Genomic DNA, 13569 nt, shown 5'->3' with positions numbered 1-13569 from the left:
TAATTCATATTTATGCCTCCTATAGCCCTCTGCATAGTGTCTAGTACTTTAATGCATTAATAAGTGGGCTATGTGTCGAAAGAATAACTTGGGAAAGTTTATGTACCACACATGTATACAGCATTATTCATATCTTATTACTCAATCAAAAAGCATCAACTGACTGCCAGGAGCAATGCCAGGCCCAGCAGGGAAGGATACAGAGACGACAGAATCCAGACATTCAGGTGCTTACAAGCTGCTAGGGGATTCAACACCAGGTCTGCCTGACCTCTAAACTTCTGCTCTTTCAGACATTTAAAAGAAGATTATTTCAAAGTACTTTAAGACTATATTCCTAAGTCGTGCCCTGGAGGAAAAGATGCTGGGGCTGGAGCCCTCATTCTGCTTCCCATCCCTTCTAGCTCGGAGCCAGATGATCTAACATCACGACACTTATGAATGATAGGTTTTCTGGTCTGTCAAATGGAGAAGAATGTGATATGGCTATGGCATGGCACCCTCACAGTGTGTTGTGAGGATTAAATTATATATGAGAAAGTAACTGACACAGCTCCTGGCACAAGGTAGGCTGCCAGTGACTGAATGGAGAAATATGAAGATCTCTACGAATGGAAGTATGCAAGCAGAGTCTGGATGAGGCCAGAGAGCCAGCTCTTAGAGACGCCATGGAAAGGATTTTGCTTTAGAAGTACAAGATGATTTCTCAGATTTTGTCTGGCTTTAAGGTTGCAAGGACTGTGTGATCTGAGGTTGGGGATAACGCTCTCTATGCTGATTTATCACTTTCCTCTATTGCTCCACACTGCTGTGCTGCTGGATAAGGTAAAGCCAGAGGACAGCAAACATGAGTGACATCCAGAAAAGCTGTTTTCCAAGTCTTGGGTGGAAGGTGGGCTTGGGTCTTCCTATGACAGGCAGAGGCAGGGAAAGAGGAGACACACACACAGTACACTAAATCAGCTAAAAAAAAACGTAATTGAAGCTGGGCATGGTGGCTCACACCTGTAACCCCAGGACTTTGGGAGGCCAAGATGGGCGGATCACCTGAGGTCAGAAGTTCAAGATCAGCCTGGCCAATATGGCAAAACCCCGTCTCTACTAAAAATACAAAAATAAGCCGAGAATGGTGGTGGGTGCCTGTAGTCCCAGCTACTTGGGAGGCTGAGGCACGAGAATCGCTTGAACCCAGGAGGTGGAGATTGCAGTGAGCCGAGATTGCGCCATTGCACTCCAGCCTGGGCAACAGAGCCAGACTCTGTCTCAAACAACAACAACAACAACAACAAAACCTGTAATTGTTTCACAACTTAATTGTTACATATTGACAGGCACATATTTTGGCCAACAACTACACACAAGTTCCAGGGTAGTTCTCTGTTTTTTTGCTCTTTGTGCCAGGGGTATAGATTCACATGCACACACAGCTAAACCAAAAGAACTGGACTGGGGGTGACTAGGTTTAGTTATAGGTCATCGGAAAAAGGACTCATAAGAACTAGCAAATAATAACTAGTAACTAATAACTACCAAATAATAAGAACCAGCAAAGTTAACTGTTGTGAAAACAGCTCTTTAGATTATAGGACACATTAACAGTGGTACAGTGACCAGCATGAGGGAAGAGAAGAACCTGCTCCATTCTGCCCTGGTAAGTCCCTATCAGAAGTTCTGTGTTCAAGTTTTTTTGTTTTCATTTTTGGTGTTGCATTTCTAGTGGACAGTAGCAAACTGAAGCAAGCCAGAGGAAAATGCTTTAAAAATTGAAGAAGGTCTTGAAACCACCTTATATCAGGAATGGTTAAGAGATACTGAAGCAAGATAAAAGATGCTTTAGTGTCTCACGACTACTGTCTCCAGATACGTGAGGAGATATTCTGGGGAAATGAAATTTAGAACCCTATGATTTGACTTGATTTTTTAAAAAAAAAATTTTTAGTACGGTTTTTGTTTTGTTTTGTTTTTTTTAGACGGAGTCTCGCTCTGTCACCCAGGCTGGAGTGCAGTGGTGCGATCTTGGCTCACTGCAACCTCCACCTCCCGGGTTCAAATGTTTCTCCTGCCTCAGCCTCCAGAGTAGCTGGAACTATAGACGCCTGCCACCACGCCCAGCTAATTTTTTGTATTTTTGGTAGAGACGGGGCTTCACTGTGTTAGCCGGGATGGTCTCGATCTCCTGACCTCGTGATCTGCCCACCTCGGCCTCCCAAAGTGCTGAGATTACAGGCGTGAGCCACCGCGCCTGGCCCGTAGTATGGTTTTTTAAGATGGAGTCTTGCTCTGTTGCCCAGGCTGGAGTGCAGTGGCGCGATCTTGGCTCACTGCAACCTCCACCTCCTAGGTTCAAGTGATCCTCCTGTCTCAGCCTCCTGAGTAGCTGGGACTACAGGTACATGCCACCATGCCCCATCCAATTTTTTTTTTTTTTTTTTAAGTAGAGTCAGGGTTTCACCATGTTGACCAGGCTGTCTCGAACTCCTGACCTCAAGTAATGCTCCCACCTTGGCCTCCCAAAGTGCTGGGATTACAGGCATGAGCCACTGGGCCTGGCCTAGAACCCTATGATTTGAACTCTCTGGTTGGCTACATTCTTAGAGAGGAACTTAAGGTGAGTGAGAATTTTTTTTTTTTCCAAACCTCAAAGTGGCTCTTGGGGGGGAAATGAGAATTGAGGGGCAGATGACGCCTAATCCAGAATATGGACAATATGGCCAGCAGACAACCACTGAAGGGGCTAAATAGCACCTTAGGGATTATCTAACTCAATCCGCTCTTTTTACAGTCAGGAAATGAGGTCCAGGGAGAATGAGTGACTTGTCCAAAGTTACACAGTAAGCTAATGGGGAAATTGGATTTAGAAGCTGAGGACTTCGTGATTTTTTTTTGTTGCCAGTATGGTAGTCCCCGCTTATCCATGCAGAATTGGTTCCAAGACCCCCAGTGGATACCTGAAATGTGGGTAGTACAGAACCCTATATAGACTATGTTTTTTCTCATACATACATATGATAAAATTTAACTCATAAATTAGCCATAGTCAGAGATTAACAACAATAACTAATAATAAAATGGAACAATTATAATATTTGAAACGGCACATAATTTAAAATTTATGACTTATTTCTGGAATTTCCCATTTAATTAATATTTTCAGCCTGCAGTGGATCTTGGGTATGTGAAACCTCAGAAAGCAAAGCCACAGCTAAGTGGGGGACTGTTGTATAATGAGCTGAAATCCTTCTTCCTATAATTCCCTCTCTGGTCCTAGCACTAACCTTTGGAGCCTCATAAATCACTTCCAACTCAGGAAGTTTTAGGATATGGGACTGAGAGAGTGCAGTGAAGCCTTTCTAGAGGACGTATCCCAGTTCTGTAAGTTCTCTGGGCTCTGCCACACATGCTTGGTCGCTGATTGAAGGTCCCTGGCCCTGCCGTTTCTGTTCTATCTACAACTGCAGTACAAAGGCTGCTCACCAACTGCTGCTGTTTGGTGTCTACACACAGCCCCCAACGGTCTACGACTGCTGTGAAGACAAGCATATTAGGTACAAGGAATGAGCAGAGGGTTTTACGCCAGAGGGTTCTGCATTAAAACCCTGGCATTATTACTTTTCAGCTGTATAACCTTAGACAAGTTGCTCATATCAGTTTCCTCACATGTAAGATGAAGATAATATTATAAATAATACTGCACTGAATATTCCTGTGAAGATGTATTTCTACAGGATATATCCCTGTAAGCCAAACGGCTAGAGAGACATGACCATTACAAAATTTATATTTATTATTTGAAAATTGACTTCTAAAACAGGAGAGTCCAGTGCAATGTGTTTTGGATGTATGTGCGGTGACACAAGGCCAATGTCACTTGACCATTTGTTGAGGTGGCCAGTGTTTATTAACTGCCAGACCTGACCAGCCAACAGCTATAATCTCAGTACCTAATGGTTCCACCTCTTTGTTTACTCTGCTTAGAGTGAGTCAAAGGATCCACCTGAACACGTGCATTTTTGCAAGTCCACTTTTGGGTGAGGCTGCTTCATTTAGTACCCATCACCCAACACTCACTTGTAGAGATAACCATGTTTCTTATTTCTAACACCATTGGCAAAATGTGTCTGTTCTTAAGCTACATAGAAATGGACTCCTGTGGTATATGGTATGTACTCTTTTGTTTCTGGCTTATTTCCCTCAACATAATCTTTATGAGATTTACCATGTTACCGCATATATCCATATTTCATTCTTTTTGTTTGTTTGTTTTGTTTTTTTGAGACGGAGTTTCGCTCCTGTCACCCAGGCTGGAGTGTAATGGCACAATCTCAGCTCACTGCAACCTCTGCCTCCTGGGTTCAAGCGATTCTCCTGCTTCAGCCTCCCAAGTAGCTGGGATTACAGGTGCATGCCACTACACCTGGCTAATGTTTGTATTTTTAGCATTGATGGGGTTTCACCATGTTGGCCAGGCTGATCTTGAAACCCTGACCTCAGGTGATCTGCCCACCTCGGTCTCCCAAAGTGTTGGGATTATGGGTGTGAATCACTGAGTCTGGCTGAATTCTTATTGACTGCTACATAGTATTCCATTTTTTTAACCACAACTTCTCCATTCTCCTGCTGAAGGACATGGGTAGTTTTGCATTCTTGGCTGATATGAATACAACTGTTATGAACATTTTCATACATATCTTTTAGTGGACATATGTACTTGTAAGGATATAAGAAAAACTAAAGTGTTTTTCCTATTCTTTTTGAGACCCTAGAATGAGATGGGGTCTCATTCTGTCACCCACGCTGGAGTGCACTGGCATGATCATGGCTCACTGTAGCCTCAAACTCCTGGGCTCAAGGGATCCTCCTGCCTCAGACTCCCGAGTAGCTGGGACATAAGTGTGTGCCACCATGCCTAGCTAATTTAAAACTTTTTTATTTGTAGAGACGAGGTCTTGCTATGTTGCCCAGGCTGGTCTTGAACTCCTGGGCTCAAGTGATCCTCCTGCCTCGGCCTCCCAAAGTGCTGTACACTCATACAGTCAAGAGCCACTGCACCCAGCCTCTATTCTCTGCTCTCACACAACAAGCAAGCAATTCTGCAGATTCTCAAGTAGACGTCAAGTGTCCTCTATAATTCTGACGTTATGCACCTGGAGACAGCATCAGGTTCCACGGGTTGAGGGCTGAGTCCCACAAGACTACCCCAACTTCAGATGCCAGTCGCAAGTGCAGGTTGTGACTTGTGCTTCCAGCCCACGGGCTATAAATCATGGTTATCATGACCCCTGCCTTGGGTCTGATGAATTTGCTAGCATGCTCACAAAACTCAGGGAAACCGTTTACGTAGGTTTACGGGTTTCTTAATAAAGGGCATAACAAAGGCTACAGATGAGTGGGCAGATAAGAGACGCACAGGGCAAAGGATGCAGGAGGAGGATGGGGCTCCTCCGCCCTCCCTAGACATGCCCCCCCTCCAGGAACCTCCACCAGGTCAGCTCTCTGGAAGCTCTCCCAACTCTGCCTTTTTGGTCCTTTTATGGAGACTTCACTGGATGGGTACGATTGACCACTGTGTAGAAATGTGATTGGATAAAAAGGGTATGATCTCACAATAACAGAGTGGGGAACCCAGCAAGGCCTGTTGATTCAGATTCTCCTCGGCCTCTCTGTAGCATTCCTTCCTCTAGGGTATGGGGCGGAACCCATTCTGAAATGAGGGTCTTAGCACCTACAATCAGACAAGGTAGGTCAGGGAATTTCGTTAAGACCAGCTTCCAGTCAGAAAAGCAGGGGACGATTCCTGCCTTGGGGAGAAAAGGGGCAGGTGAAAGGAGGGCAGGAGAAAGGCAGAGAGAGACTCTTGTTTTCTGAGGCCGGCAGCACGCCGACATTCTAATAAGGGCTCTGGGAGCTACCAGCTAGGAAGCGTCGATGAAAACTAATACATATATGATAATATCACAATCTTCTATCCAGTGACCATGCCAAATTCACTTAATATTAGTATATATTATATTACTATAATAGTTTGTAGCTACTTTCACATTTTCCACATACACTATTAAGTCATCTGCAATGCGAGATGATTTTGCTTCTTCCTTTCCAACTGCTAAATCAAAGAGGTGAGAGTGAACATTCTTGTCTTGTTCTTGAATTCAGGGGGAAAGTGGGATACTGAGTATGACGTCAGCTATGGTTTTTGTTTTGTTGTTGTTTGTGGATACCCTTTATCTGATTAAATAAATCACTTTTATACTTTTAATTCCTAGTTTCCTCAGTTTTTATCATGAAGGGATACTGAATTTTACCAAATGCTTTTTCTCCATCTGTGAGATGACCTTACGGTTTTCCGGCTTTATTCCATTAAATCAATCTTGCATTCCTGGAATAAATCTTATTTGTCAAAATTTTCTTTTTAATACATTATTAGATTCAAGTCATTAATCGTTTGTTCAGGCTTACTTACTGCATTATTGTTCATTAGAAATAATGGCTTGTAATTTTCTTTTCTTGTAAGGTTCTTGTGCAGTTTTTGTATCATGGTTATACAGCATGGTTATAAGAAGACATTATAGGAACCAGGCTTTGTTTGTCTCATCTCCGAAGGAGTAATGTAAGACTGGCATTGTTTCTTCTTTATGTTTTTCAAGGAATATGTCCATCTTATCTAAGCTGTCAAGTTTACTGGCATAAGGTTACTACTAACGTTATCCTATGTTTTTAGTTTATAGGATCTGTAGTGATTTCCCCTTTCATTCGTTATATTGGCAATTTGTGTTTTCTCTTTCTCACTCTCAATAAAGGTTTATTAATTTAATTTTTTTTCAAAGAACCAACTTTCTTGTTCAAAAAAACTGCGACATTTTGTGTTTCTCTATCATACATCTGCTTTCTATTTCATTAGTTTTTATTTTTTCCTTCCTTCTACTTTTGTTGGGTTTAATTTGCTTTCATTTTTCTTCTACCTTCTTGAGATAGTGGCATAGATCACTGATTTTCAAATACTCTTCTTTTTCTAATATATGCATTTATAGCTATAAATTTCCCCATATGTACTTTTTGGGGCTTTTTTTTTGAGACAAGGTTATCACTTTGTTGTCCAGGCTGGAGTGCAGTAGTACCACCATGGCTCACTGCAGCCTCAAACTCCTGGGCTCAAGTGATCCTCCAGCTTCAGCCTCCTGAGTAGCAAGGACTACAGGCACATGCCACCACACCCAGTTAATTAAAAATTTTTTTGTTGGTAGAGGTGGATTTTGGAGTCCCACTATATTGACCAGGATGGTCTCAAAACTCCTGGCCTCAGGTGGTCCTCCCTCCTTGGCCTCCCCAAATGCCGGGATTACAAGCATGAGCCACTGCGCCTGGCTCATATGTACTGTTCTAGCTGCGTCCCACAAGTATTGCTATGTTATATTGTCATTATGGTTCAGTTCAAAATATTTTCTAGTTTACATTGTGATTTCTTTTCTGTCTCATGGTTCATCCAGTATTAGACCACTTAATTTCCAAACATTTGGAGATTTTAAAAGTTACCCTCTGTTACTAATTTCTGGTTTAATTCCTCTGTGGTCAAAGAACATACTCTGTGTGAGTTCCATCCTTTTTAACTTGACACTTGCTTTATGGCCCAGCATATGGTCTATTTTGGTAAATGTTTTATGTTTACTTGAGAAGACTATGCATCCTACAGTTGTTGGCTATAGTTTCTACAAATGTAAATTAGCTCAAATTGGTTAATAATGTTATTCAAGTTTTCTGTCTTTACTTATTTCTATGTCTTTATTCAATCAGTAGCTTGGAGGTATGATTAGAATCTCCAACTATGCTTCTGAATTTGTGTCTTCTCCCTTTAGATTTTTGCGTTATGTGTTTTGAAGATATATGAATGGATTCATACAAATGTAGGGATATTATGACTTCTTTTTCAATTGCCCTTTTGGCATCAAAAAGGTCTGTCATTATCTTTAGGAATACTTATTGCCTTAAAGTCTGCTTTGTCTGATATTAACATAGCCACATCAATTTCTTTTGGTGTTTGTAAGGTTTATCTTTTTCCAATTTTTTACTTTGAACTTTTTGTTTTTGGAGGCCTCGTTGGGATCTCCTTATCAGCTTTATTTTAAAAATAATTCTCCAAAGTTTGGCAGGACTGATCTGGACACTTGCTGAAGGATTAACATTTTAAAATGTCATACTTTTTGCATAGGAGCCCATATTTCCAACATTTACACAAGTTTTATTCTGGGGAGTGTAGGAGTGCCTTTCCTCTTCATTTAAAGGAAGGTCTTGCAACTCCATATATAATCACGGACCACATAATGATGTTTTGGTCAACAACAGACTGCATATATGATGGTGGTCCCATAAGACTATAGTACGGTATTTTTACTATACTTTTTCTATGCTCACGTATGTTTACACACACAAATACCACTGTGTTACAACTGCCCGCAGTATTCGGTACAGTAACATGCTGTACGGGTTTGTAGCCTAGGAGCAACAGGGTATACCATACAGCCTAGGTGTGTAGTAGGCTGTACCATCTAGGTTTGTGTGAGCACACTCACATGACAACAAAATCCCCCAGGGGCGCATTTCTCAGGATGTATCCTCATCATTAAGAGGTGCATGACTGTACTGCCTTCACATGTTTTGGGGGCCTCTGGGTAAAAAGAGTCAAGAGTCCTCTACAAAAAAGAAAGATGCTTGATGGTGGATAACCATCTTCTTGACCCCATATATGCCTGGATCTAAAAACTACAGAATCTACAGACTGGCAAAGGCTTTGGAGGTCTCATCTCATCCAAGTCTCTACTTGATGACAAACTGTCTTTCCCAGAATCTTACCTCTCAGGCTGGCAATGTAACACTTTCCATCTTTCAACAGTATGCTTGTAAGAAAGCTCATCCTTTTACTGCGTTAAAATCTTCTTCATTATAGCATCCACGCAATATTCCTAGGTCTGTTCTCTGGGGTCCACATTGAAAGTGAGATTTCTCTTCCACATGGAACCCTTCAGAGACTTGAAAATTGCGGTCATGCCCCCTTCAGTTTCTATCTTCTCCAAGTAAATATCTCTTGTTACTCCTTCGATTGTTCCTCATATTATCCCGCTTTCAGATCTTTCACCAGTTTGGATGCCCTTCTTCTTGTAGATTCCAGTTTGTTGTACTCAGATGCAGTCCCAGCATTCTGCGGGAAGAATGACCCACGCAGAGCACAGCAGAGCAGAGCAGGACTGCAGTCTCCCGTCTTCTGGATCTCTGCCTCCATGAATTCACTCCACCTCTATTAATTTACTCTATTAATTTATTCTACTTCTATCAATTCACTCTACTTCTACTAATTCAGCCTGAGAACTCACTAACATTTTTTGTTTTTGTTTTTTGAGACAGAATCTCGCCCTGTCACCCAGGCTGGAATGCAGTGGCGCAATCACGGCTTACTGAAGCTTCAACCTCCTGGACTCAACAGAATCTCCCACCTGGCCTCCTGAGTAGCTGGGACTACAGGCATGCCCCACCACGCCCAGATAATTTATATTTTTTTTATAGAGATGGGGTCTCACTATGTTGCCCAGGCTGGTCTGGAACTCCTGGGCTCAAGTGATCCACCTGCCTTGGCCTCCCAAAGTGTTGGGATTACAGGCATGAGCCACTGCAACAGCCACATTTTTTGGTGACCAAAACTTATTCTCAACTAAAAATCCTTTAGGTTTGTTACCCTGAATGTAAGATTTAGGTTAGATTTTGGCTAATGGTACTATAACTTACTATATATTTTCTCCATAACTGATTACCTGGTTTTATGTCCACCTATTTAGCAAAATGGTGATGATAATTCTTGTACCATTATCCTTACTGGGAGAATGAAATAATAGACATGAAAAGTGCTCCATTAACCATAAAGAGCATTAAACATGTAAGATATCCCTATTTAGTTATAAAACCAGGAATCTTTGATTCTTTTAACATGTCTGACCACTTTAAGGTGGTAGTCCACACGGACTAAAACCAAATCTGTGAAAATCAGTCTTTCTACTGAGGTCCCTAAAAGTTGTTATGGACCAGATTTCCTGCCATTTTCTCTAATGTCTTGGTTTACCAAGAATCTCTTTTCTATTCCTAGCTAAACATGCCCCATCCATGTGGGGAGATATCCTCAATCCTGTCTGATAGCCTGTCTCCTGAACATGTGATTCCAAGTGGGAGGCTGTGCTCTGAACTTCTCAATCACACTCTAGGAGGTCTCTAAGTTAGAATCAACACAGCCCTCCAAATTTAAACAGGATACCACTGAAGACTGCCGTCAGTCCCTCCCGGAGTGGGGAAAAGGTCTCTTTCGCAACATGTGGTTTCCTCTGAAGGAGGCTGTGAGGTGCTGAGGTCCCTGAGAACAGGCGGTGTTTGGGTTTTGGGGAGCTCTCCCTTCCCACGCCCTTTCCAGTACACCATGCCGTCTTCCTACTACGCCCTGAAGGGCAACCAAGAGGCAGGAAGGGAATGGGAAACTTGTCATAATAAAAGCAATCACTTATGGAACACCTACTATGATTCAGGAACCGCACAAGGTAATGGACCTTGTGTCAAAGACATGGAGGTATTGCCCTCACAAGCCCCAACCACTGGGTGTTCTGAAAGCTTGAGATATTTTTGACTGTCACCATAATTGGGGCCAAAGGTTCTGTATATCCTGCAACGTGTGGCACAGTGTGTCACTAAAAGGCAGATCTAGAATTAGTGAATTGGAATTTTAGGAAGGCAGCTTCTAGAAGGTTTCTAGAAAGATATTTATACCATTATACCACTAAGACTCATCAACAAGGGAAAGGGATGCTTTTGGAGGTACCAAGATTTCAAGGTTAGAAAGACTATCTTTTCGGAGTCTCACTCCGTTGCCCAGGCTGGAGTGCAGTGGCGCGATCTCGGCTCACTGCAAGCTCCGCCTCCCGGGTTCACGCCATTCTCCTGCCTCAGCCTCACAAGTAGCGGGGACTACAGGTGCCCGCCACCACGCCCAGCTAATTTTTTTGTATTTTTTAGTAGAGATGGTGTTTCGCCGTGTTAGCCAGGCTGATCTTGATCTCCTGACCTTGTAATCCACCCGCCTTGGCCTCCCAAAGTACTGGGATTACAGGCGTGAGCCACCATGCCCAGCCAGAAAGACTACCTTTTATCAGGGGTCCTGGGGTAGGGATGTCTCTGTTAGCCATGAGCATCATGAAACTTAATAGGGCATTTCGATTAAAGCAAAAACCCAATCAACAGGCAACACACTAAAAACAGAACCCAGAGTTTCTGTTCTCTCTCTTCTGATCGCTGATTCTTTCCAAGATAGCAGCTAACCTGCCGCTCAACTTAGCTGAAGCTTGACCCACAAAGGCTGCCACAAGATGCTGTTTATATAGAGTTTTTCACAAATGCTATAATCACAGATCTGTTAAATTCACTGCTATAAATGCTCTTGTCAATCTCTAAGAAGAGAGTTGGAGGGAGAGCACCAAACTAACCAAAGTCACTGTGGTTAAGTCGCCCAGCCTATTTTTCCACGTCCCTATTTTAGTCCATGTCACATCAGACTATTTTGCCATTAATTACGTGTATATGACTATTCATGACACAGGTGGACATGATTGTTCCCTCATATTTATGTAGGTATTTACCAGGTACACTCACAAACTATCTTATCTGATTTGCCTAGGTTGAACCATTAGGGAGAGAAATGACCCCAGGTTCTCCAAACCATCTTGATACTCTTTCTAAAGTAAGACTTAGAAGGTTGATGAACCCCAAATCTTAATAGCCACCTTACATATGAATAAGATGAACATATTTTTGCAATACTATTTTTTCAAAGCTTTCCCACATCTATTATTTATTTTAATCTGACAATAACACAGTGAAATAGGCAGGGTGCGGATTACTGTCTCCATATGACATAGGTAAAAAGTGAAATCCAGGAAACAGTGTGCTTAAGGTGTCATACTTTGAACTATGAGGATATGGAGTCAAAATCTGAGCCCAGGTCCTCTGATTCCGAATATTGACCTTTTTGTTCTGACCTCTTAATGATACATGTGTGTAAAGGGTGGGCGGTGAGGAGGTGGTGCGCAGGCTCACGGGTATAATCTGTAATTCCAGCACTGACCTGCTGATCCTGCAGCTTGACTCCAACGACTCTGAAGGTGTTGCTGGCAGTGTTGTGGTAGATGTTGATCCGGCTGAATCCCTGCTGGCCAGGTTTGATTGGTACCCATTTCTTACTGGTGTCATCGTAGACCATCACGGAAGCCCGGGCTTGGCAGATACTCTGTTCACTGCCGAGCAAGAAAAAACTGGTGTCAGCCTCAGCTACAGTGGATGGAAGTTGACTTTGCCCTTTTCTGAAATAGAGGCCAATTGCTACTTGACATAAAGAAACTTTTCAATTGCCAGAACTTCCAACATCTATGGAAGAACTGCCTGGTGAGGTGATGAGCTTACATTCTCTAAGGAGCTTGCAGAGTGGAGAGGAGGTTCTGTGCCAAAACTTTCAACAGCTTGGAAAAGACTCACAACTTTGTTTTCAGGGGAGAAGTTGCTTGAATAAGAAAGGAATTACAATTATAATTTTCCAACTGTTCACAACATTCCACGTGCTGTATTAAACAAGAGAATGTGGCCAGGCACGGTAGCTCACGCCTGTAATCCCAACACTTTGGGAGGCTGAGGCTGGTGGTCCACTTGAGGTCAGGACCAACCTGACCAACATGGTGAGATGCCCCCTGCCTCTAAAAATACAAAAATTAGCTGGGCACGGTGGCACATGCCTGTAATCCTAGCTACTCGGGAGGCTGAGGCACAAGAATTGCTTGAACCCAGGAGATGGAGGTTGCAGTGAGCCAAGATTGCACCACTGCACTCCAGCCTGGACAACAGAGTGAGACTCTGTCTCAAAAAAAAAAAAAAAAAAAAAAAAAAAAGAGAGAGAGAGAATGCATTATTAAAGCATCTAAGCTTCATGACTTATGAAGCAGCTATTTATTACCTCCATTCTCCATTTTTTTAGATGAGAAAAAAGTGGCTCAGAGACTTGCAAAGATGTATACAAGTTCATACACGTATTCAGTGATTACACTGGGGATTTCCAACCACTTCTGTCTGACTCTAGAGCATATGACATAGATAATATTCTTTGCAACATCCAACAAAATGCTTCATTTATGGTATTATGCTAGGGTAGCATCAGATAAGCTATGTAGGCAATGAAGTATTTAGGTGATCTAAAGAAAAATGCAACATAAATCAAAATAAATAGATGGCTGCACCATACTTTGCTGAAGACATTTACGTAGTAAAGCAACCTCATTTGTTCAAAGTATGACAGAGAAGCAGGGGAGAAGCCCCTGAAAGGATAAAATAGTCATCACTAAAATTAATACACTAAAACTCCTGCCACGGTATTCAGGGGAAGTCTCTCGGAGCCCACTGGCTCTTCATAAACCTAATAATCTTTAACATCTTCTCTAGCATATTAGAATTCCCAAATTTAAAAAAGCAATACTCGTTTCTTTCTTTCTTTTTTTTTTTTAA

At 42.3% G+C, this 13569-nt stretch overlaps 1 protein-coding gene across 8 annotated transcripts in view; it reads right to left on the bottom strand.

Moving 5' to 3' along the window:
• The window catches only part of EVL (Enah/Vasp-like), a 172765-nt gene that overhangs the window by 47424 nt on the left and 111772 nt on the right, over nt 1-13569 (bottom strand). For all 8 annotated transcript variants that reach the window (XR_010109781.1, XM_034938126.3, XM_008958303.3 and 5 more), the window contains exon 2: nt 12146-12314. Coding sequence is in view for 7 of the 8 variants with exons in the window: in XM_034938126.3 (XP_034794017.1) it covers nt 12146-12314 (169 nt within the window). In the remaining variant the exon portion in view is untranslated. The remainder of the gene's footprint in view (nt 1-12145; nt 12315-13569) is intronic.

Source organism: Pan paniscus, chromosome 15, assembly GCF_029289425.2.
Source record: "Pan paniscus chromosome 15, NHGRI_mPanPan1-v2.0_pri, whole genome shotgun sequence".
In the NCBI taxonomy this organism is placed as follows: Eukaryota; Metazoa; Chordata; class Mammalia; order Primates; family Hominidae; genus Pan; species Pan paniscus.
The sequence above is the reverse complement of the archived record's forward strand: the minus strand, read 5'-3'. Positions and strand labels throughout refer to the sequence as shown.